The sequence below is a fragment of the Brachyistius frenatus genome, unplaced genomic scaffold (genome assembly GCF_029030835.1).
Source record: "Brachyistius frenatus isolate BFR_SWC_R1_liver_20210118 unplaced genomic scaffold, ASM2903083v1 Contig_29, whole genome shotgun sequence".
NCBI lineage: Eukaryota > Metazoa > Chordata > Actinopteri > Embiotocidae > Brachyistius > Brachyistius frenatus.
Genome location: NW_027210628.1, coordinates 739860 through 765863, shown reverse-complemented (window position 1 = coordinate 765863; position 26004 = coordinate 739860). Strand labels below are relative to the sequence as shown.

General features: G+C 40.8%; 2 protein-coding genes across 9 annotated transcripts in view; one reads left to right on the top strand and one right to left on the bottom strand.

Annotated features, from left to right (window-relative positions):
* Window positions 1–1810, bottom strand: part of elavl4 (ELAV like neuron-specific RNA binding protein 4) — an 80000-nt gene extending 78190 nt beyond the window's left edge. Inside the window, exons 1-2 of one of the 3 annotated variants that reach the window (XM_069699024.1) lie at window positions 1561–1810; window positions 631–771 (exon numbers count right to left, since the gene is read on the bottom strand). In XM_069699024.1, the coding sequence (XP_069555125.1) occupies window positions 631–771; window positions 1561–1608 (189 nt within the window). In that variant the 5' untranslated portion in view covers window positions 1609–1810. The remainder of the gene's footprint in view (window positions 1–630; window positions 772–1560) is intronic. The other 2 variants (XM_069699023.1, XM_069699025.1) reach the window with 2 other exon arrangements.
* LOC138621179 (cytosolic carboxypeptidase 6-like) overlaps window positions 1–26004 on the top strand; it is a 293612-nt gene that overhangs the window by 14612 nt on the left and 252996 nt on the right. For 2 of the 6 annotated variants that reach the window (XM_069699016.1, XM_069699018.1), the window contains one exon: window positions 8838–8960. In XM_069699016.1, coding sequence (XP_069555117.1) covers window positions 8888–8960 — 73 coding nt within the window. In that variant the 5' untranslated portion in view covers window positions 8838–8887. The other 4 variants (XM_069699012.1, XM_069699013.1, XM_069699015.1 and 1 more) reach the window with 4 other exon arrangements.

Genomic DNA, 26004 nt, shown 5'->3' with positions numbered 1-26004 from the left:
ACCAGAGCAAATCTGTCATCATAAACAAATGCACAATTTCTAATGGTGGTGAAAAAAAAAAAATTCTTCTTTGTCAAGATTGTTATGTCAAGTTTGGAAATGGTAGAATTATAAGTGTAGCGCTGATGCCTATTTATTAATTCACTGGTGAAAATGAAGTATTAGAATAAACAGTAAACACTGCACAGCCTGATAGAATTGACCAAATTCAACAATCAGAAAATATATTAACCACACAAACTCGCACACGCACACGCACACACACACACACACACACACACACACACACACACACACACACACACACACACACACAGACACACCTCAAATTCCCTTGATAACAGTCTGACTGGCAGAGGCTAAAGACAGAGTAGGCGTCCGTAATTGAACAAACATAACAATGTAAATATTTACTAATACTATCCACTGGGGATACAGGCAGAATCCCACAATTGATTTGCTCTATTTTTCCGCCCTTTTGCTCTTTTCCTCAGCACACACAATTTTCACACACTCTAACTATGTTCTTTTTTTCTTTTTTTTTTCCTCCCCCTGATTTATTCCTCGGCAGTATGCTTGCCTGCGTTCACTAAAGAGATGGAGATAACGTAGGTCTGTCTATCCTCTTACCAGGGGTGACCTGTAGCCCATCTGGGCTGGCGATGACAGGAGATCCCTGGGAAATAGCGGCGAGTGCGTCTCGGGGACGGAGCCCACGCCACTGGCTGCTAGTCCCGAGAGCTGCCCGTACCTCGCCATCATCTTGAGATGCTGCTCACAGAACACACACATTCGTACACAGACACGGGAGGAGAAGGGAGGAGAGAGGAGAGAGGAAAGGGGGAGTGGGGGGGGGGGTGGGGGGGGGGGAAGCGAAAGAGGGGAAGGGGTGTGAGAGAAGGGAAGGAGAGCAGATAACAGCAGGTAGGAAGGACGGCGAGAATGGTAAAGGACAGAAGAGGGAGTGGAGAGGGGAGGAGGTGGGTGGGTGGGTGGGGAGGGCATGAAGAAAGAGGGAGGTAGAGGGGGGGATTACAGAACACTTTGCTCTCCCACGAATGCATGTGTGAACATACACGCATACGGGCATACACACTTACAAGGCGGTATACTGTAACGCGCGCATGAAGGCGCACGTACAATTTTTTATTTTTTTTTAGCCCCAGGTGGGCAATTTCACGAGCAAAGCCTATGTTCGATGGGTCCGATGGCTACCTCGGTTTGGTTACAATACAATAGAGGGATATGAAGTCTCGGCACTGGCTCTCCATTTATTATTACAAGGCAAGGATGAGTGCGAGAAGCGCAGCAGTCCCTTTTCCTGTAACCGGCCATCGTGCTGGGGAAATATAATAAGCAGCTGCTGTTATCAATCACCCCCACCACCACCACCACCCCCACCACCCCCACCCCACCTCCACTCCGTCTTCTGGCTTACACAAGCATACAGAAGTGTACAGACACGCACGGACACACAACAACACACATGACAGAATGGTTGGCAGCAAGACATACGCAGGTGAGGTGTGGAGAGAAGAAAGCAAATCCAGATGTCTTTACCTCATTGCTCAACAGAGCAGCGTTGAGTGTTCGGCTTATTTCGAACATGTTCAGATTCGGTGCTGATTTTTGTTCGTTCTGTCCTTTTATTTTCAGATTCTCTTCAGTTTTTCTGCTTCCTCCTTCTTTGTTGTTGTTTGTTTCTTTTTGTTGTTGTTGTTTTTTTGTTGTTGTTGTTGTTTTTTTGTCAGCGGCTGGGAGTCAGTCCCGGGAACACACACACACAAAAAAAAAAAAAAAAAAAAAAAAAAAGAAAAAAAAAAAATCAAGTCAAAAAAGAGGGGGATAGAAAAAAAAAATCCTCTTTAATTTTCTGATTTTTGGAGTTGTGATTTTTTTTTTCAGTCCTCTATTTTTTTTTTTTTTTCTTCTCACTCTCTTCCCTGTCTGCTGATGCACTTCTTCTGGCTGCTGTGGCTGTAGTCGCGGCGTGTTGTGCCCAGGGTCTCCGCACACGTCTGAGGAGTCAATATGCTGTCTTTTAAAATCTCCCCAGAGTCAGCACATTAACGCAGGCAGGCAGGCGGTCGGTGGGTCGGTGGGTCGGGCTGGCGGGCTGGCTGGCTCCCTTATCTGTCCCCCGCACACTGGCTCACACAATACGCTCCGATCCTCACACTGCTCGCTAGCAGATTAGCCTGTCCCAAAACATAGCACTTAGTTTAAACTCCCCTCCCTTTTTCTCTCTCTCTCTCTCTCTCTCTCTCTCCTCTGCTCTCTCTCCCTCCCTCCCTCCTTCTCTCTCTCTCTCTCTCACTCCATCTCTCTCTGCATCACTCTCTCTTCCCCCATTGCTCACGTATTGAGGCAGCTGCAGTTCGCTGTGCCACCACAAGGTGGGAAGACTGTTCAAGCAGCAGCAGCAGCAGCGACACCATCACCATCACCGCCACATCCCTTCCTCTCTGTGCCACTCCTAGCTTTTCAGATTTTCCTCTTCTCCTCTTTTTTGGGTGTGCGTCTATAACACACATTTATACGTGGTGAAGGGGCATTCAGCCTCATGGTAGCTCTCACTCCCTGACCACATGGAAACATAGAGCCAGGATTAATTCAAAGGTTAGGATGTGTGAGGACGAATATTGTTTGGTTTTAATTATGGTTTGGACAACAACAACAACCAAAAAAAACAAACAAAACGAAATTTAGGAAAGGGGATATCAAAGAAAGGGAAAGTATTTAAGTGTGTATTGGAGGTGTTTTTGTGACGGTAAACGAATGGTATGTAATCAAAACCTGCGCACTGTCGAGGGACCTCGAGAGGGGAAATTGAGGGTGCCTCAGTAATATCTAACGGGGGGAAAAGTGAGGGTTGGGCTGATGTGAGCATCAAGGTCAGGTGGTTGTCCTTTTCCTCAGCAGGGTGTGGCACAGAGATGACGAAGCAGCCAGTCACAGGCATGGCAGGAGATCCCAACTACGGAGCAAACAAGCCAAAAAAAAAAAAAGGAAAAAGATGAGCTAGACGCGAGCCAAGGATATGATTCACTATATTCTTTGAATTCAGTCAGTAACACCTGAGAGGTTTTCAGAGCAGTGACTCACAAAATGCTATATCTGCTGTAACTGCATGCCATGTTTTAGGAAAATAAGAGAAAAGAATGTTTTTTCCATGAGGCTGATGATGCTGTTAAAGTGATTGGGATCATCATCATCTTCACTAATCAAATCTTTAGTGGTGTCTAACTCGTGGCTCCATCAGCGTGGAAAAGGATTTATTCCCTGTGCTTTTAAATGTGCTTTTCGCTGTCTTGGATCAGAGCAGGGAGAGCGGCCAGTTATTAGCAGCCTATTGACTCCGGACCATCTGTTTAGGTGGATGCTGTCCAGCACAGCGGAGGGTTGGGGGTGTGTGAGGAGGGGGGGGGGGGTGGCGGGATGAGATGGGATGGGGGTTGGAGAGACAGAGAAAGTGACGATGATGACAAATAGATGAGAGGAAGGTGTAAGGCACAAAGCAGAGCAAATTGCTAGTTTTAGCCGATGTTTATGTCAACAGGGAGGAAAGAAAATATGTAGAGAGACTCGCACTTGACAAGCAGGCCGCATGTGATATTGTTTACATGTTTTAAATTAGCGCGTTTTGCTTTTCTTCATCAGCAGTGAGAAACGGGAAGGTATCATTGACAGCATCGCTGTGTTATGGCACTGTTATACTGCCTTGGCTTCAAATCCATTTATTTATTTTTTCCTCTTTGAAAAAGGGCTGCTAGCCAGATCCCTGTTCTGTAAAGCCTGTGGTCCCTGGGGACGGCTGGTCCGGCACAACCCTGGGGGGGGGGGGGGGGAGAGAGAGCTGTCAGTTGAATCATCCAGAGTGAGGGCTGATTCCTCAGTCAGCTGCCTCTCAAGCCTTCCTCTCTGACCCAGCCTCACTCCCCCGAGCCCCCTGATTGCTGTCACCATAGTGATTCTCTGTGTACTGCCGGCTGGTCGCTGCAACCCCACAACCCCCCCCCGCCTCTCACAACTGCCCGTCTCCCAACATGGTGCCACTTGTGCCCCATGCTTTGATTTTTGCATGACTTGCTTCCTTCATTGGTGATGGACTTTATGTGTGGAAGTCCTCAGCTGGCCAGAGTAAAAAGGGTTTCCCTGTACTGGAATACAAATACAAAAACATAGATTTGCTCCCCTTGAACACACACACACACACACACACACACACACACACACACACACACACACACACACACACACACACACACACACACACACACACACACACACACACACACACACACACACACACACACACACACACACACACACACACACACACACACACACACACACACACACACACACACACACACGTTTCGAGCTGGAAACATAAACAATAAATTCTTTGTGGCGTTTGTTTTTTTCCTTTCTTTCAGTTGTGGTACTGAGCTACAAGCACTGACTTATTTGATCATTTTACAGTGCAGAAGAAAGAGTATATGTCTGAAAGAATGAAAAGCAAGGCTTGAAAATACCTTTGCTGTGCCAAAGCTTCCGTTTTCCCCAAGGGGCTTTTGATACGTTCTGATGATGTGGTGTGTCCTCCAGTCACTAGCAACCCACGCTTAAAAATAGCCACAACGTAAGTTACTGTGGACTCTCTGTTTCAGTGGGACAGGGATATCTACATGTAAAGCACATTCATATGTTCAGGAATCATTAGTGGTCAAATGTGTTTTTCTAAGCATATAAAAATACACTCTCTTGAGAGATAATTAAAATTGGAGATAACATGATGTGGAATGTACTTCTCTTTCATGTTATTCTGTTTTCCAGTGATGGACGTGTTCAGTGGATCTTTGATGCACTTTGCATGCATTCAGTATGTTTCTTGTCATGGTGCAGAGAGAAGAGGGGTTTACTGTTATTTTTTTCACTTTCTTTAGACATTTTCAAAGACACACTAATGTAGCACATGAAGCGTTGAAAGAAAGGGAAAGCCTTAAAATAACCTACTGTAACGTCATCAAGGTACCACAGGTATTCAAATTGTGAAGTTTTACATCTTGTTCCAACTTCCATACGGGATACCATGTGCTGTCATATCACAGTCATATATATATTTATATGTATGTATAATTGATTGATTGATTACTTATATTATTGTGTCATCCTTACAGAAAAAAAACTGAAGTTTTACAACTTGTGCACACGTGCACAATCACATCTGGTCACATGTGATCGTATGAGTTTTGACACGTGAAATTCACGTGTTTTTTCTGTAAGGGACATAAACAATATTCTCAGCCTGAACAGACTTACAGAACACCATTATTAACAAGAACAACAGACAGAGCCAAGAAACAGCACAAATAAAGTTTCAGCAACAAAGGTAGCCAACTTTTAAATATCAAACCTAATAAACCGTTCCATCTTGACGTCATCAGTGCACCAGAACATTTTTGGATTTTGAATGTGATTCATTCCTCAACTTCTCCTAAATCACATAATTCACACAGCCTGTCGTCCTCCTGGATATTTTTAAATCTACCAATTTCAAGGGCCAGAGGAAGGATTCCTTTTGTCAACTGTGCAATTAAAGATCTTTGATTTCTTGATAAGGTTGAGGACCACATTTTATCTTGATTTGAATTTGTGTTTGTAATCTCGGTTTTAGCAGGATATCCCTCGACCATTTTTCATTAAATCTATAAAGTTAATTTCTTCTACTTGTGTTAATATTGCATGATAAATTGTTGCTGTAAATGTATTGTAATCCAGCTTCTTCAAAAAATTGCATGAACCTCTGCAGCCCATGGTGAGTTTTGCAATTCACTCCCAAGACAAATCTTCTTATTGACCCTGTTCTCTGGCATATTGAGAAAATGATTCCACAGTCGTATTATTTCACATTTTTGCCTTATCGATCCTGGATTTTAACCCATATTGCTCCGTACAGCCAAAGTAGGAGCGAACTTATGAACATCTAAAAAACAAACAGCTCTATTTTGTATAGCGTCAGCAATTTCACTCACACTCTATAATAATAGTTATAATGTCACAAACAAGCCAATTTCTTAATGAAATTATGTATTTCACCAAATGTGAGTTTCATCCTTGAGATCCAGTTACCTTGAGCAACCGAAGCGTTTCAACTCTACCGGAAACAGGCTGGGATCTCATCGTAAAATCAACAGCTTTCTCTCAGTTTGATAAGCACTGAGAAACAAGGGAACATGTAGCCTATCGAATTCTCTCATGCCCCACAATTCAATTTCAATCTCCCTTTTGAAAAGGAATGATTGTACCACCATAGAGCTCTTTAATTGGCATAGTGTTAAAGGAATGACATAGCATGGAGGACAGCTATTCAATTTTCAATTCTAACAAAATATTACACTGCAGCTCTGTATTCTCTTCCTGTCATCTGAGAAATAATCAGTCCGACCTATCTACTCAGCGGCCTGTTGATGTTCGCCATCAAACACAGATCACACGCACAGAAAAATCATTGCCCTCTCCCTGGTCTTTTTCATTTGGTCCTGTTACACACAGCTTATAACCTGAAAATTAGCAGCAGCCTGTATGCCTCTTGCTCCAGGAGTTGTGCGTCTGCTCATTTGATGTACTTAATCAGGTGCAGCCTTTGTAATGGGAAAGGAATAGGGCCATGCTTGATTGGCCTTGATGACATCTCTGCTCCAATTGTCGAGAAAATCTCCAGCTTTAATCAATCTGCAGGATAATTCTGAATCTCTGGCTGCTGCTTGCAATGATTGGCTTTTTCTGTGAAAATGCCATCAAAACGGGGTTTATTTCAAGTATGGCTGATATAAAACTGAGGTGTGTGCAGTGTACAGATTACATTATTCTGCTTTACTGTTGCCCGCTGAATGTAAATGTTGTCAGTTGCACACTGGCGTATAACGTTTTCATGCAGTTTGTGTTATCAGCAGACTAAATGATTCAGTGTATTGAGAAAATGTTTGTGAAGTGACAGAGAATCACAGCTGCACCCTAAAGTTTTCCCGACAGCTTGAGACTTGGAAATAGCAGTTCATAAAATAACCTTGATCAGCACTTTTTTTTTTGCTGAACAAATGTATCCATAAATCCCATTGAGTTTATTTGCAGTACAGTATTTCATTTTTTTTTTTTTTTTTGCACTTCGATATAAGCCCTCAAGTAAAAAAAATAAAAATAAAAAAAATAATTCAGCAGCTTATTTTGACTCGGCACATTTACACGCGCTGCATTTTGTAAACACAGCATACAGGACATCTTCCTCGTGCTTAAGTTCACCGACGGAACGCGACCGCGCCGCTCTCGCGTCCTCCTGATCCGTTGCCGGGGCAACGCACCGAGAGCGTCCGCCGCTTTGTGACAGACGGAGAGGAAGATGGAGGAGAGCACTGTTAGAGACGTCGAGACCGGTGTGTAAAACACGAGCCCTTTACCGGGCTCACCCCCCACCCCCCGTTCATGGCTAATGCAAGCGCCGAGGAAGCGCGTGTTTACGACCCCCCCCCTTGTTGTCTGGCAAAATAGCATGTGCGCGTGCCCGACTCGCGGCGTGTGTCTTTTATTATTGACGCTAACGTTAAAGTGTTGCTAAGCTCTTAGCTAGCAGGTGCAAAGGATGTAAACACGAGCCGCAGCGGAAGCTCCGCTGTGTTACCGCCGTCGGTCGACCATTAAATAAACTGCATGCGAGCAGAGGAAGCTCCCTCACGGGACGCACGCCGGATATAGCTGCAGACTGGCGGCGGCGGCCAGCGCAGGTGTTTCGGTACCAAGGTGTACCAGCTAGCTGGGTGAACTGCTGAGCTGCTAATTAGCTAACTGTCGGTACCTGAAGTTGCTCCTGTTTTTTTTTTTTTTGAAAGCTGGTGTTTGTCCCTTTGTCTCCTAAATTAAAGCCGCAGTCCGGGAGAGACTGCCAATAAGTAATAAAACAGCACAGTGTTGAAAAAAAACAACCCCTCTAATGATGTCCTAGAAATAAGTAATGGGGTCCATATACTCACAGGTACATGTCATGCAGATGCTTCTGTGCAGAAAAAGTATTTTTCTTTTTGTTCACTTTGAGAATATTTGGTGACTTTGTCACCGTTTCTACCAACAAGGCAGAACTGTAGTGAGTGTTTGGATGTTAGTGCGTTTTGACGACAGATTCATTTTGCATTTTGCAAATTGAATCTTAGTTTTCAAATGTGTTATTAGGTTTGTTGCGAGCAAACAATGGTGTAAATACACAAACATTTAAACGATGTAACAATAATAACAACAAAACGACACAGGTTAATCCGAGTGTCCGTATCGTCTCCTTAAGAAAGGTAAAGGCCATTTGCATTCGTTCCCTGATCACAAAAAGCTTTCCAGAAGTACTCGTACAGAAAAGGAAAAAAAAAAAAAAGACAAAATATAAGCAAAAGTTTTTTTTTTTTTACTTTTGTTGATTTTCAAAAAGAGCAACCAAAGCCACACATTTACGCTGCATTGTGAATTAATGTCCATTAGCTTAGGTGCAGATGTACTGTATCTTCTTATGCTTTGTTATTTATTTGTGTCACTTTATTTTGCTTTGCAGATCATCTGCTCTTTTGTTCTCAACAGTTTAATGTGAACAAAACTAATTAAAAAAAATGTCTTGTATACATCACTATTTCTAATGAGTGACATAAAACATGTATTTTTTTTAAAATTTATTGCTGAAATAGGGCATGCGTACTTCAACAGTCTAACGACAAATACATTCTTTAATGCATTTTGATGCAACACATGTGAGTAAAGTGAAACTCATCCTCGTTCTATAAATTCCACTTGTTCTTCAGGCAGTGAAACAGGAGGAGAGGATGCCTTGGTGGGGAACGTGAACAAGCTGATGGTGAGCCCACCAGGATACTCAGGATCTCCTCGAAAAGGACATCTGGTTTTTGATGCTTGCTTTGAGAGTGGTGAGTAGAAAAACTAAAAGAACACAGTAATGGTGTTTAAAAAAAAAACTTGGCAGATAATGAATTGTTTTATTTGATTAGTTGTTTTTATGTTCTGGCCATATGTTATCCAAGTTTGTTGGGAAACTTTTTTTTTAATGTGCAACAGCATTGTGATCACTTTGTTATCCTGTGTATAGTAACATGTATTGTATTGTATTGTATTGACATGTGACCCAGTTGCAAATAGACCAAAACTGCATTCCCTAGTCCTTTCTCCTGCAAACAACTGTTCATTTATTCAAACACAGAAGCTATTTCCACTCATTACCATCGGTCTGGATTATTATACAGCAGTACAGTACCGTCTGACTTATATTAGATATGGCTGCATGAAGGCATGTACAGAGTATAGTGTTGTTGTTTATGCATTCACTCATTCTATTCTAGTCTACATACAGCCTGTCTCTGGATTTGGTGGAGACGGAATGGTAGTGGTGGTCATGCAGCAGGTATATAAACCTGTGGCTCCGAGCAAACATAACTTTCCCAAAGTATGTAGGCACAAGTCGTACTACATTAGATGTAAACAGGCAGAGCAGGGGTGGTGGGTGTGAGTAGTTTTGGGACGCCAGGACTGCTGTTAGAGGTGTCCACTTGATAACCTCAGTGAGATACTGCACACTCACCTTGCTGACAAGGCTTTGTTGTAGGTTGTGTCTCACTTGGGTGTATGAGCATAGCATGCGTACTATTAGTATTGCGCCCTGTGAATTAGTGGGGTGTTTCGGATGAGAAGACAGGTAGTAATATTGACTCAGCGTGATGTTATTCTGCATTAATTTGAGTGCACTTTAAAACAGAATGAACATACAGCTATACTCTGTGTATTATACTGTAAACCTCATACACAATTCCACATGAAACCTAATGTCTGCGTTGACTTTTTATTGTTATTTTATGACTATCTTGTCATTCATATAACACAAGACTAAATAAATTTGCAGCTTTGCTGCAGTACCAACGTGGCTAAACTATACTTAGTTTTCTTAAAATTGTGATCGACTGGTTGCCTTGCCCGTCTCTTTTGTTGAGGCTAGGCATACAGTAAGATGAAGTTAATATGCTCCGGAGTCTTTTCTTAATGGCCTTTGCTTTCCAACAGCTGAATGGCATGACAATGAAAATAAAGTATGTTTTCACCATTGAAAAGGTTGGTTGCTGAGACCCACACACAGGCAAACAGTGGAGCGCACAAGTAGGCAGTGTAAATCAGGGAATCGGCAGGTCTCTGCGGGACTGAGTCTCTGTGTGGAGATTAGGTTGAGATGGCACTCAGATTTCATATTTCCAAAGATAAGCCCATTTTAGTTTCTGCAGACTGAGATGAGCTTTAACTTCACTCTGTTTACTTTCTGATGTCTGGACTTGGTTTCATTGTTATTCTCCATAGTTGGTTCTCTCTGATTTTCAACGAGCTAGAGGTCAGTTGATCACATACGACTAAGTTAGGTTGTGTTCCCAATCCAATCCTGTATGGTCATATAACGGGACAAATTAGGAAACGAGGAACTTAATCCACAGTTTTGTACCCAAACAAGAAGCATGTGAAGGTGAGTGAACGAATATATAGTGTCAGTGTGTAAAGATCTGAATATGTTACATTAGGAGGATTGTGCTTAATAAATTTTCCTTTGTTCCCAGATGACATGGCCAGAGGAGCTCAGACATTGATTAATGGGTGCTGAGCTCCCACACTGAGATCAGCTAACATATAAGTGTCTCTGGCTCCGGATGTATCTCCTGAATGATTTATGGAATTGATATTAATCTCTTTCCAGTAAATGCATTACTAAAGTTAGAATGGGGGACGAATTGATGTTTGCCAGCTGATGTCAAATTAATACCCTGTTGCTGTTTCATTTAAATATTACTGGTTTTAGCAACTTTGCTTAAAAGTTAAAGTCTAGATAGTATTTTATAATACTGCTTTTACTGTGTTCTGTACCTTCTCACTGAAGTTATGTTTTCTTCTGAGTGATCGTCCACCTAAAACTGGATGTTTTAATGTATTTATCCAGACAGTTTCTTTTACAGTAGAAGTAAAAAAGGTTTGTACCAATGTGTGTTCCAACGACCGGAATGATTCTACTTGTATGTTGAGTCAACATCATTCGGCTATAATATGGTTAAATGCACTGCATACACACTACCAGTATCTTTATTAAAAGTAACTACAATATTTTACTTTCATTAAAAGTTTATGAAATTAATTTAATGAAAAATTTAATGAAATGAAAGCTGAAATTCTTTAAAAAGAATTGATTATGATTAAACAACCCTCACTTGCTTTGTGTAAGTTGTGTTTGCTTTGCTAAAAACACATTTTATATGATTTATGATGATCTATCTAAATATAAATTTAAATAGATTTATCAGTAAAATAGCATAATATAAACAGGACTTTTTGCAAAGGAAAAATAACACCAATTGTAACTGGTCTGAGCTGCATAACAACAGACAGATAACATATTAACACTGTCTGTCACATTATACAGATATGCATAGGAAAGAAATTCACTCCTGGACTGATCTACTTATACATAGAACTTCTGAACACAGTACACATATTACCAGGAAGTTCTAAAAACAATCCTTGGTTAAAAACTTAAACGCTGTGCATTGAATAAGTCCATAAAAGAACAAGGTTTATTCTCTCATTGTTAAGTTGTATTACATGTCAAGGATGTACAGCAATGCAAGATGTGAAGGTCCACCTTTCTAAGAGCACACCATACTATGTTTACAGTAGATTTAGTGCCTGTGCTCACATTGATCAAATGGTATGCATAGCTACAGTATAAGCAAGGCCTGTAAAATGAGCTGCTGTTTTTCACATATTCAGTGTGATATTTGTGATACCAGTGTCCTGGAAGGAAATTGAAGACAAGTGTGCGTTTCATGTAAATTTCTAAAAGCTATTGAATGGGTCTTTCATGACAGCCTATGTCTATTTTGCACCTCTCAAACCAGATTGAAACACGCTATTTCAAGCACATTTCCATTAGAAATGTATGCAGACCTATAACTTAGTGAGGTTTCTTTCCTGACTCTTGATGCTATCTGCATCGCATGTACTGTGCATTTTCAAAAAGATTTTATTTTGTTGTGTTAGTACAGCACAGAATAAAATCTAATTGGTTTATTAAAATAGACATTGGTTATGTAAGCTGTTTGCAAAAGGTATAAAGACCTTATTTACATTTAGATGAGGCTTAATTCACTTTGGTGTCAGCCCTGTGCTGATCAAGTCAGTGATGGCCCAAATATTTACATGCAGTAGATGTCTCAGACAACAGGTCCTGTGACACAGAGTCATTCTGAACCATTAAAAGCTGTTTTCATACTGTGCTTAAAGATAATGTACAGTATGATGATGACCTCGACTTTGCAGTGTTTGGTTCTGTAGAACTTCAACATTTCTTTCTGATTGCTTTTGTTTACTGTGTAACCACTAATATGCCCATTTGTACTAACAGCCATATGAAAATAGAGTTTTACTTACTGAGATCATCTTTTTATGCTATGTGGGACAGTAAAAAATAGACGATTTTGCTAATCTGTAAACATTAAGTTCTGGGCTATTGTGCATTGTGTCAAGAGGCAGAGATTCATGAAAGCGATAAAAGAAGACTAATTGTTTTTTAGAGTGAAATCCAAATGACATTCTTATCTTGTCTTGTCACATTGGTTTCGTCACACACTCCAACTGTTGACATTTTCAGCTAAGTCCCAAATTATTTTGTGAAGGCACCCTCACAATGTTGCTGACTAAAGTACCATCTCTCTCTACAAAGGATGACACTGACTATGCAGGCATATTGTTTTACTGCACCTCTGGACCGTGCACCAGATGTAATTAAGCACTCATTGATTAGTCCGACTGCTCTCTGCTGACGATGACTTGCATGGTCAAAGAAATTCCCCAGGGGTGTCAAGTGTTTAATGGGGTCCATTGATAAGCACAACTCATAGACTCATCTGGCATTACGGTCAATTCACTCGATACAATCCAACTTATATTACAAACTGGAGAACAGATATGAACCTGCTGCTACTTCTGACAGTCAGTACCAGAATAGTCAGGGCCATATTGTGTTTTTTTTGTCTCTCTGAGTAATTAACCTGATTTGTCTTGTCACAACTTAATATGATGAATAAGTGAAGAAAAAATATCAAATGAGAGATGTACTCGTTGTACATTATAGCAATTGATCTGAATGAACAATGTCCATTAAATAACAGCCAATAAATGTTTTGTAAAACACACTCATATGCGCATAACAACTACTTAAGGAACAAGGCCAACTTCTGCAACACCCATTGACTACATATAAAAGTGGACGTAGCTTCTGGGTCTGAAAAATGAGTCCGATGCGGAAGTGCCATAAACTGCAATAACACCAACGGCCGCTAGGGGTTGGCTCCAAAAAGCCTCCGGCTCCATAGACTCCCATTCAACGTCTCTTGTGAAATACACAGTCAATGATTTTTTTTCCCCCACAAGTTATTATGATGTTATTAGCTAAAGTTCCTCTTTCTTATTGGTTGTATGGTAGTCCATCTGAAAATGTTCCCATCATTTATTAGAAAATAAGCCTCAAAAAGCCATGGTTTTGGTGGCGTGTCTGGTTGATTGACAGGCCTGTGATGCAGTCAAGTTTCTGCTATCGGTGGGCAGTACGTAGTATTGTTGGATTTCCAAACAGATTGAGTCAGATCCACCGCTTGTTCCTCCCCATCCTGTCAAAAAATGATCACTTCTGGCTCCGAACTACTGAGATGGGAAAGGCCAGCATCCGAACTCGAGGGCTATTAACGGCCGTTCACAAACCAGTGGGTGACTTCACTGTTGGTTGCTGCTTGGGCACACCTCATTAGATATTTTAAGTAATCCCGTGTTTTGTTTTGCATATGTCTTCTTCCAAATGACTGTTTTTAGTTGTTGTTTTTTGCGAAAACATTGTTTTGTTTAGAGATGAAGTTATTATTCATTAGGAGTAAATGTTTGCCATGGGCCAAATGATCATCAGAGTATAAATCAAAAGGAAGCCAATACCTACAAACGCTTTCTCTATATTAAGGTTTTCACTACTCACCAGTATAGACTGATCTCCAGAACTTCATGGATTTGCTCTGCAGATTTTAAACTGCCCTCAGTTATGATAATTGATAAAGAAATATTTTCTCTATTTTTGAGATAGTGGAAAAACATAAAATAAATAATAAAAAAAGGCTGTCAGAAGATGAGTAATGAGGATAAGTAGATGTGGAAGAAAATACTCTCACTGCTGATGAAGGTTTTTTTGTTTTTCCCTTTTCCCTTTAAGTTTATTTTTCCTTTCTTTCAGCCCCGAACAGTGTATTTAATCTGTCCGACCTTATCTTCTCCCAGAAACTGTCATGATGCAGTTGCACAGACTCTCTGAAAAATGACTGATTAAAGTCACAGCTCAAGCAAAATTTACCGAGCAATGACAGCGATGGAAACCGAGAGCGAGAAAGAGATGGTTGGGAAGAGAAAATGAACTACAGAAGAAAGGCATAATATGGGTATTGTGTGTGTGTGTGTGTGTGTGTGTGTGTGTGGGGGGGGGGGGGGGGGGGGTGGTTGGTGCTCTGGAGCTGGTGTAGGGAGAGTGCAGTCAAGATTGTCAGAAGATATTTATATACTCCAGAGTGCCCCATGAATCAGGATAGTTGAGTTTTCATTGATTAAAGAAGAGGGAAACGTTTTTACAATCAAGCCAGATGCTCAGAACGAGTGGCTTGGAGAGGCCTCAGCTTGCTGCAGTATACAGCGCTCTGCCTCGCCTCGCCTCCCTCTCTGACAGAACAACCAAGAAGGAGACGCAGCCCAAGGATGAAAACACGTGTTTTTTTTTGTTTTTTTTTGTTAATGCCTGTTTTTTGTACTCAACATGAGCACAATGTAGAAATGTATTGACGCTAATCTCCCCCCACATGAACATGCTGCTCGGTATTGTATATTGGCCGTCGTATGGCCGTTTGATGGTATGATTTTTGACTTTTGTTTAGCTCACTGACCTTAGACTGCTCTCTCTTATGGGCTTTCCAAAAGAAGATCCATTCGTCTGAGTGGGAGGGAGTACTCCTGACATCTGATGTATTGAGAGGCACTCCCAGTCTCTCTGTCTCTCTTACATGTCCTTGGCAGCGGAGAAGCTTCACTGCTCAAATCACTAAATGGCCTCTCCAGTTTTCCCTTTTAGCAGTTTTCTCTCCTCTCTCTTTCTTTTAAGTCGTAACAGAGTATGGAGATAAATTTGAGGTGTCTTGGGACTGTTGGCAAGACCGTTGCTTTTGATTTATGCTATTTATTGGCCATTTGTATCCATAAGAGATTAGTCTTTATTATTATTGTGTTTTTAAAATTTTTTTTTTATCATCGTCATATCCTATCTGTGACTTTCTCCAGGCATATATTGGCAGTTTTATTTCTCTCTTCATGCTATTCCATGTGATGTGAGTTGGGGGTGTCTTATACTGGCTTAACCCTGAGGGGAACTTCTATCTTTAAAGCACCACTTATATTTTTTTCTTTATTAACACAAGGATCAAACCAGGGCTGAACCGTATGGACCACAACTCATAATTCAGTTGTTTTAGGTTGAATGCTTATAGACGTTATATATCTCTGTATTTTCGACCAAGTTTGCTAAATATTCATTCATAAGTTAAAGCCACATATGAGATGACACAAGCAGGTTTATTAAAACAGATAATGAGTAAGAAAACAGACCTATTTCTGAGAATGCCCCTCAGTTGTTCTGAACATCAATAACAGGGTGACGTGCTGCGGTAAGCGTGATATCTCATTTCAGCGTTCATGTGATACTGTGGTTTGGTGCCCTGTCTCTATCCAGTTAATTTGCCCTATTCTTTATTCCATCGGCCAATGACTCCACTGTACATTTTAACTTGCACTAGTGTGCTCAAGCACTCGTAGCGCTCTCCTTTCAGCAACTTTCTCCCTGATGACTTCCGATCTGCTAGTTACCTTAGATCAGCTGTTAGCGATGGCTCTTTCCTACTCTTCTACTCTCTCTCGGTAGCTGTGTTTTATGTTAAGTTATTCCTCTGCCTTCGGTACATTTAAAAAAAAAAAAGTAGTCTATTTGTCACGTTGAAAGCGAGGTTCAGTGAATTGGAATTGGCTCCACACCATGAAAACCCAATCGTTAGATGCTATAGTTAGCCAGTCCTCGGTAGCTGGTGCGAGCTAAATTAACGAAGTGCCGTCTCTCGCCCACGGCAGCTCCCAAACAACCGGGAAGCAAGGGTGGCTCGGTGGCTGTCTGAAGTAAGCATCGCTGTAAACAGAAAGCCCCAATTTACCACCAACTATTTCCGCAGAGCTGCACGGAGAGACGAAGAGATGCAAACACTGGCATGGCTTTATGGAAGAGAAAGGATTATGTAAGACAACATCTGTTTTAATGATATAAACTGGATTGTCTCATCCTATATCTCGTTTGAAAATATGTCAATATACCTTAAAAAGTTCATGTGGCCCATCTCTATATCAAATGACCTACTTAAAGGTGAAATTCTTCGCTTGTAGAAACAAACCCATGCAGAACCTGTACGACCTGTCGCTGAAGTTCCTCTCAGCCCACAAACGGGTATAGTTGGAGACTATTTGGAAGAGACTGAACATTAGATTCATCTTTCTCAGGCGGACACACACATGACTTTAAACGAATGCCGATATTCTTTTTCATCTGCTGGATGTGTAAAAAGGCAACTTTTTGCAAAGCTCATCATATTCATGTAAAAGGTTGATAGCATGCTGATCTTGTGTTAACATGTTGCTTTTGCTGCCATCTAGTAGTCAAAAATCAGTTAGTGCTGGTATAATGAATTAACATACAACTATTACTCAGCAAAATGTTCCTTATTTCTCTTCTATCCTAATTTTTTACATCCGTGCAGAACGAACAATCCAAAGGTGTTCAATCTAAGACTCGTGAAAACCACAGACACAGACTATCTGCTTTTACCTCATGGCGTCATGGGGCTTGACAAGAGTGTTTGGCCATGGCATGTGAGAAGTGATATCAGTAGCAGTGCATGAAATGCAGAGCGATAATTCTGTCTGACATTCGTGCCTTTTGCATATGGTCACGTCTAATCACTGAGCGAACACATTGGCTCGGTTGTGCTGGTCAGAGATTTCAGGAAGTAGTACAAACAACCTCAGTGTTTTGTAAGTTAATTGATGATGGCGCTGATATGAGCCGTACATAGGAGACCCAGCCAGTACCTCATCTTCTCAAAATGTCACCAAATGCTAGCAGCAGCAAACTGTTTTGGACATTTTTGAGTAATGAAAGGATTTGATTATCGACTGTATACACCACGGGGCTGGGAGATTTGTAAAGGTTGAAGAATATTCAGATACGGGATATAGTAAGACATTTTGTAACATGAAAAATGCCATTACTGTTACTTCGTCTGCATAGAAGGATGCCGTGTTACACAAACAGGTTAAACTTTGTTGTTGGTTTTAAATTCCGGCTTTCGGCTATTTTGGGTTCCAAATGTACTTTGGTACATCACTATTCATTGGCTCAGGGCCTGCCTCGAGCATCGTGATACAAGTCTGCCGTAAGTGAACATTACTGCAACCAGATTTCTGCATTGCACAAGTGGTGCACGCGCACAAGGCTCCAGTGATTCATCCAGTAATTCATTTCCAAGCAATTCCTGACGCCATAAACACAGTTTCAGAGCAGACGTCTCATTTTTCATCTGCGGCAAGACTGTACAGTTTGGGAAAATGGCGAGGATTTGTAATGCTTTACCAGTTCATGTTTTTCAAGCTGCCTCTGTTTATTCTGCTGATTTATGTAGAAAACCTCGCTCTGAGATGAGCTTCATTGATGTGCCAGGGTTTGTTTGATAACACAAATTCATGTTCAGAATATACTTATACAGTGGAGGGTGAAATACTGACAGGAGCAGAATTTTGAAAGAATGCATTTTGGTGTGAATCCAGGCAGCTATCTTGTAGGTCTACTGCTCAAAGTAAACAATATTGAAATTCACTCCTTGGGACCTGATACTGTTATCAGGATTTATTTTTCAGGGACATTTCAGACAGCTCTTATTAGCAAATATGCTGGAATATGCTACATTTTTTAGAGAGACTAAAATATAGTCTGGTCTAGTTTTTTTATAAGCACTCCATTCGTGCTTTTCTAAAATATATTTTGTTGATCATTCATGTATGTATATACTGTAGTATATAACCACTATAGGCAATAAATATCTACTGGAATTTTAAGTACAACCAGCCTACAAATACATTTTCAAAAAATTGGTTTCTTGAAAATCTGCTGAATATACATTGACTTATAGATGAAACAAAAAAATATTCATAGCTACAATTTCCACAATGCATTATGTTAAACATGCATTATTTGACTTGGGTATCACAGAACAAGTTGTAATGCATTTTTAACACACTATGACATTTATAAGTTGATATGGCAGATGTGTTCACAAACAGCTGCTTATTTACACATCCAGCAAACATAGAACAACATCAGGGTTTTCCTACAATTATCACATGAAGGAGCAGCATCCAGGTGTTTTTTCCACAGCACCAAAGTCATTATAGCCCTACCAGTGTAATTGTTTTTATGGCAGACTTGGCCGATTTTTAAGCAATAATTGAAATGATAAAAGCCCAGAATTATGTTAAAATACAAAGTTTTGAGTCAAATAAGAGGAAAACCCTAAACATTCCCATTATTTCAGAGTTGTGTTTCTGGTCACCTGATGAATGGAAATAGAATATTCAATGTCCTTTTTAGCTCTGCTTTGTTCCTCACTAACTCATAAAGAAACTACTGGGCTTTTGGCTGCTAAAGGCTAAAGGTTCACCATCTTGTCGCTAACTTTGTGCGTCTGTTGTGTGGTGCTGGACAGCCAATGTATAATGGGCTCATCAGAGCTTCGTCTGAGAACAGCTCTGTGTCTGCCATTGACAGTGATGACCAAGTCAATTTAGTTTTAGGCTATAAAACCAAAACCATGAGCTGTAAGATTCCAAAACACTGTGTTGAGCCAAGGGGAACTGCAGAGTCTGGTGATGATTCTGTGTGGATTTTTCTCTGACGGTGGCTCCCATCACTTTTCATCATTGGCGTAAAAATATTTATCACTGCACCTTAAGGAGACATCTTTCTGTGCTAGTGTCTTTTTAAGATAACTAAAAGATTGTTGGACTCCATTAGTAAAATGAATTCAGGCTTAGGTATTTATTATTTCTGAATATATTCTGCACCCTCAGTAGTATAGAAAGATGCATTTTCATGTTTAAGAGTAGCACAAGGTAAACATTTTATAAGTTATTGAAAATGCTTTGATAGAATATCTTTCATTTTTGATTCATCATCATATTTGTACAAACAAAAACAAACCCTGAAATATATTTAACTACAGCTTGAATCTAAATTTAACAACTATTCGCCACTGACTTACGCTTAATTGGTAGAGAATCTCTCAGTGGTTCTGTTGATGAGGTTTCCGTCCTATCCTACTGTTACTACTGTAACCACAGCAGAATGCTAAGATTCAAAGATGTCTGCAGTCCTTTCTTCTTAAATTATGTGACTCCACTTATCATCTCTGCATCATGAACTTGGCATCGTCTGAAACCTCCTGCCGAGATGGAAAAACTCCCTTCCAAAAAGCTCCCTGCGCTCTTCTTCTCTGTTGAATTATGTCTAAATTGAATTACCAAGTAATGTCTCATAATCTCCCATATCCGATGGTATGAAAAGGGATTAGGTTGTCATAGGATGAATTTGCTTTTATGGTATATTCTAGAAAAAAAAAAAAAATTATTTGTACTTTGTGACTTTGTCATATATATATTTATAGCTCCATATCTTAATTTCTCTTAATTACGCGATGGTTGGGTGCAGAGCCTGGCAAAATGATTGCTGAAACACTCCCTGATCTTCTGCCAAGCCTTTTGAATGGTGTTCAGCACTGCTTTTTCCTGGTTTTTATTTTTTTCTGTCATTTTCTGTTCTTTCTGACAGTAGCAGCACTTAGTGTAATTCCTGAGACAAAAATGCTGTTCCACAATGACAGATTTCCTCTACATTGCCCCTAACTGTTGAAAACCCCACCGTGGGATGTACAGACAGACATCCTCTCTGGATTTTTCCCAGACTCTTAGACTCACTCTTGTCACTTTATCCTTTAGCCTGTTAAATATGGACCCATCTGATTATCACAGACAACACTGGACTGGTCAAGCAATTAAATACAGGAAAACACCTCTTGCAAAGTAAATTACCCAAGGGATTCTGGACATTACAACCGTTATAAGTCAGAGCAGTGGTCCTTCCTTCGAACAAATACTGCCAAATTCATGTCAAGATCCATTTACTGTTATACTGGATAAAAAGGGTTGTACATCATTCGAGAAGCTGCAACTCAGGTTTATTTTTTGCTCTTGAATGAGAAGACATAGGCACTTTAGAAAAAGAAAAAAAGTAAATTCTTAGACCAGCAGACTTTCTTTTTGCCTGATTTTCATGCTTTTTCAGTGACCTGGATTTTCTGTGCTACTTTGATTTTTTTTTTCTTGCTGACCTATTGGTTATTGGCAAGTGATTTCTTGCCTCCCTTGTTTCCCTTCTTTTCTTGCATCGGCTCCCTGTGTTCCTGAACTCATTACAGAGCAATCAGCCCCAGGCGTTGAAGTGTGCACCCAGAGGGAGCAATAACTGTAAATAAACACTACTGCAGGCTCTCCGATAACATGTTACCAAGATGATAACAGCCCTTCTTAGCAGCCCTGTTGACCTTCTCCCTGCCTTAGGCTTGCGAAGGACTCCTCAGCTCCCTGCGCTTTTATCTCAAAGCAATCCTCTACCACTGGAAGTGCTACTGAGGAGGAGAGGAAAGGAAAAGACGGAGTTACACCGAGAGAAGAAAGAAAAGAGGAGAGTGCATGGAGACGAAGACACAATACAAGACTGAACAACAAAGAGCTGACCTGGGCAGCTGCCCCTCTGCCATTGGCGCCACCTCCTCTGTCTGTTTTCAGTCTTTGTAGGGCTCAACATAATTAACTTGTTAAAAGATAGCATGAAATTGGTACAGACTTGTATTTACTCAGTGGCCACCAACACACAGTACACACACAAAGGAAAAGATAAAGAGCGAGAGTGACGGACAGATGGGTGGACAGAAGGAAAGTGACATAGAAGATGGGAACCCAGCAATGGCAGTGCCCGAGTTCTGATAAAACCATCATTCAGCGAGCTAACCTGCCGTTTTAGGCTTGAGAAACAGATGAAGGTGAAGATTGCAATTCCTCATGGTTCACTTCCCAATACTAATGCAGAGCGTCTGACAGTAGCATGTCCAGAGCTGTGGGGCTAAAGCACTGTCTGGATGAGATTGATAATACAATTAAGCCAGTCCCAGTATAAATGCATCACTATGACCCATTACTACACCAACCGCTTCAGATGGAGCATATGAGTCTAGCTCTAGGGCCTTTTGGAAGGAAAAAAACACAATTATAAAAGGCTAGCTAGAAAATGTGTTCTCTTTAGAATGTGCAGGCAGGCCTGTACATCATCAGATATGTGTGGGCTGCCTGCATATCTCACTGCTGTCCTCGGGCCCAGCTTTCTTCGTCTATATTGAAACGAGGAGCTCACTGGAGCATAGATGGACTCATAACAATATGATTTTTTTCCCCTTATTGTCCCTTCTTATTGTCTGCTCTTATCCCGGTTTTGTTGTATATTCAGATTATTTTCACAACAAATTTCCACATTATGTTTGCAAATACACGTAGAGTCTGTGTGTGTGTGTGTGTGTGTGTGTGTGTGTGTGTGTGTGTGTGTGTGTGTGTGTGTGTGTGTGTGTGCGTGTGCGTGTGCGTGCATGCATGTCTGTTGCTGTAGAAGACATCAGGCAAGAGTCTTCTAATATTAGATTTGAATGAAAATACTTTTTTATATATTCAGTATAATATTCTGTCATCCACAGAACTCCCAGTCAGGGCTGTAGTTTTATTAACAGAACATTTTCGTAGTAAAGTGAAAGGCAAACATTCAGAACTAAGTACCATAGTGGTTTTATTTGGTGGTGTTAAGGGGTTTCTGTAAAAACATTGCTGCTCATCCCGGGCGCATAGGTCTGATGCACTTTATTAGATGGTGATGAACTTAGTTTGCATTATTTCTTTTCTGTGAAGGCAGATGGTTTTGCATTATTTAACAGTGTGCATCACCTGTCTGTATTGTGTCAGATTTATAGTAATCTCGTCCCATTTTATTATATCATCCTCTTTGTGGTGAAACACACCATGTTTTATGCATAGCAGCTCTTTACATTGGCTTGTCACGTGACTTTGGAACAGTTGCTTCTTGTAGCTGTAAGACAAATGTATTAAAGAAAGGAGTGCACATCTCTCCTGTGTCGCTGTCTGACTTTGGATTATCCCTAAAACAATAGCATAAGGTGCATTTCGCTAACTCAACCACCCCTGTTGTGTCTATTCGGGGATATTGGTTGATCGTGCCTAAGTACGGGCACATGCTTGATTAGGAAACGGTTTGATTCTGTAAAGAGATTGATCATTAGTAAATTTTTAAGCAATGTACCTTTAGTACTACTTCAAACTTTAAAATGTTCCTGTCAACAATTTTTTTTCTGTCATGATTAATGTTTATATAAGTCCTTATTTAGCAACACAATTCTGTCTCCATTTTCACACAGACATGTTTCTGTGCTGATTCATGGCAGAAGGATCCATCCCAGCACTCACATGTGGCTTTGCTGCTGGGAAAAAAAAAGTATAGTCATTAAAGCTAAACGTGACATTCAGGATGAAGCTATGATTTGTTTAAGATTGAAACGCTCGTTTTACTTTCAGGTGAATGTTGTTGTCTGAAAGTATCCCAATACACAGTAGTGGAAAACCACAATAATCTACAACTCAATTTACAATTTACACCCTTTTAAGTCTTTATGACATGCTAAGCTTGCTAGCTGAAGCTCATATTTACTGTACAGACATGAGGATTGTATTAATCTAACCCTCAAACAAACCCTACAAAGGTATTTTCCAAAGGTTAGAACTAGTCCTTTAAGTGAAAATAATCTTTACTCATCCTTTTACGTTTATAAGATAGGCTGCTGTTTATTATACCTGTTAGGTAGTTAGGTTTTGTAAAGCTGGAGGTGACCTCTTTAATCTTGCCTGCAGATGAAGTGATAAGGCATCAGGGGAGAAGGCATGCTTTGAGAAGTCATGAGGCAGGAGATTGATGTTGCCTCGGTGACAACTTGCCTTTAGATGAGACGGAGAGAGAGACCAAGTAAAACCAGACGTTTAGCTGCAGGTCTGAACTGAGCCTCCTTCACTATGGCTGTCGCTGCTGCTGGCTGGAATCAATTCTATCTTTATCAGTCCCCTCTTCTGTGTCCAGGAATCCTCCTCAAACCGCAGAGCAGCCGGGGGGAAAACTGATGTGTTTTCCAATAATGAAATGGGACACAACAAAAAATAAGTTTAAAAAGGTGCCTGGCTGCTCTCCCTCAGCAGTACTGACCTCTTTTAATCTCTCGTCTGGTTCTTAAACACAGTTGTAGCATTGTTTATGCCAGCCAAAATAAATTGAATTTATTATCTAACGTGAGTAAGAGTATACAGTCTGCATTATGGGAGTTGCATTATATTTGAGTAAAAGTTGCATACGTTTGGAATTGTAATACATAGAGGTTGATTTTGGTCTGCTCTGCCTCCACTTCAGGCATCACCAAGGGGCTGTTCATTTTGGTAGAGCTGAACTAATTGCTGTGAGAAACATTCATTCTTTTATCAAATGTATTTAATGTGGTCCAGATTATGGAGACTTTACGTGATTAAACCTGTGTGTGAAAATATGCAAGGTTTAGGACATGACAGCTCACTTGTCTGCTAAGTAGGAAGCACTGTAACCACAAAGTCTTATTTCATTTTGAAACAACTGCCTATTACTATTCTAATGGCTGGCTGTGTGAGCGAGTCTCACCTCAGGCCTGAGGCAGGCTGGCCTGCCGCTGCTGTACGATGATCCATCTGCATGGCAGAAACCATCCATCCAGTGGATAGCTACAGGCTGCAGGCCGGCCCATTGTGTGGGCTGAGCACTGTGACTGCTCCCTCTTGTACCTCCGTAATGGGATTACATTAGCCAGGTTCTTCCGCACCCTCTCCAGCTCTCTCTTTCTCTTCTCTTTCTCTTCTCTTCTCTTCTCTTCTCACACACACACACACACACACACACACACACACACACACACACACACACACACACACACACACACACACACACACACACACACACACACACACACACACACACACACACACACGCTTCCTTGGGAGCCCATGTGTGAATGACTGACTGTCCACTTGGCCAACTCATGTTTGCACCCTGCTTTACTTGCCTAGGCCCTGTGTAATGATGCAGGTTTCAGACCCATTTTACTGATACTTTTGTTTTTAGCACAATCATATAGTGCTTGTTGATTTCCACCTCTATTGTAAAATATTTCCAGGGTTCGACATAATCGATGGCCCATTAGTCATTTCATGCATGGCAAGTTGAATGAGACAGTGACGCCCAAATCGTGATGAAAGCGTGTTTTTAGATGATGTCATCGTTTTCAAGACTGCGACCAATGAAATGCACCGGGTTACGCTGAATTACATGTGGTAAAGATGAAGTCATTGTGAGATGCACTGTTAACTTTATTCAGCTACTGTTGTGTCTGGTGGCCCAGAATCTGTCAAGAGACCATGTAGGATTCAGACTCTTTCACACCCAAGTGAATGCAGTCATATGATTGTTAAACCAGTGCTATACATACCACGAATGTTTTTGAGCCATGTCCTATTTTATTTATCTATATTTGTCTTTGTTGAAATGTTCCAAACTGCATGTTCTATTAAAGATCAATGTTATTCCTACCCATCACTTAAACCTATTTTAATTTGGTTGCTTTATTCTCAAAAGTTACAAAAGAAGAAGGCATGCTGGGAATTCTAATTTGTTTGTCCAATTACTGGGGCCAATCACAATTATGTTTCACTGCACCTTGCCAGTACTCTAAAACAATTGCTAAAGAAACATACGAGGCTGCAGAAAGAGAGAGGGGATTTTTGCTTTTGTGGAAGCAACAACAGTTGAGTGAGAGTTTTAGTTCCTTTGGTGTACTTCAGCAGCCCGCCCAGACAGATCAAATCTTTGAGTTTCATCTTCGGTAAATCTTACATTAGAATGCCTTGTTTCACTCTTTTAAAACGAAATCATTTTTGGCCACACACCTGTATCTGTTGCGCTGCAGTGGTGACCAGATGCTTCTTTGTGTGCAGCTGCCTCGGCCACCAATTCCCTGCATGAGAGGCGTTCATGGAAGATCTGTAAATTGCAGCAAAAGAAAATAACCTCGGTTACACTCTCCCTTTCTAAACTGCATGGGTCTCAGCATGAACATCACAAGCGTCACCATCACAAGTCAATTCTCAACCTCAATCTCTCAGAGTTGCCTCTGTTCTTAACGTGAAATGTATTATTAAATACTAAAATGTTATCATAAGCTGCGCTCTTTTCTGTTCTTAAACAACCAAATCTGTGAAATCCACAATATACCAGGTGCCAGTAAAGGTCTGACCGATTGAGACAAGAGGAAAATAATGTTACGTTGAACCCTGATTTAATGCTTTGTTATTTTTATAAACATGTGTATGTGAGAGAGTGAAAGAGACAGAAGGAGAGGAGAATCTGAGAACAGCATACAAATATAGCCAAAGACAGAGGGTTTTGTTCAGGGTTTTCCTCAAGGAGAGGCTGTCATGTGTAAAATCTTGTTCAGAACCAGCAATTGTGTTTTGTTGGGCTGCACCAGCAGGGCTAAGCTGTTCGTTGAAAACCAATTTGTTAATGCCTAAACG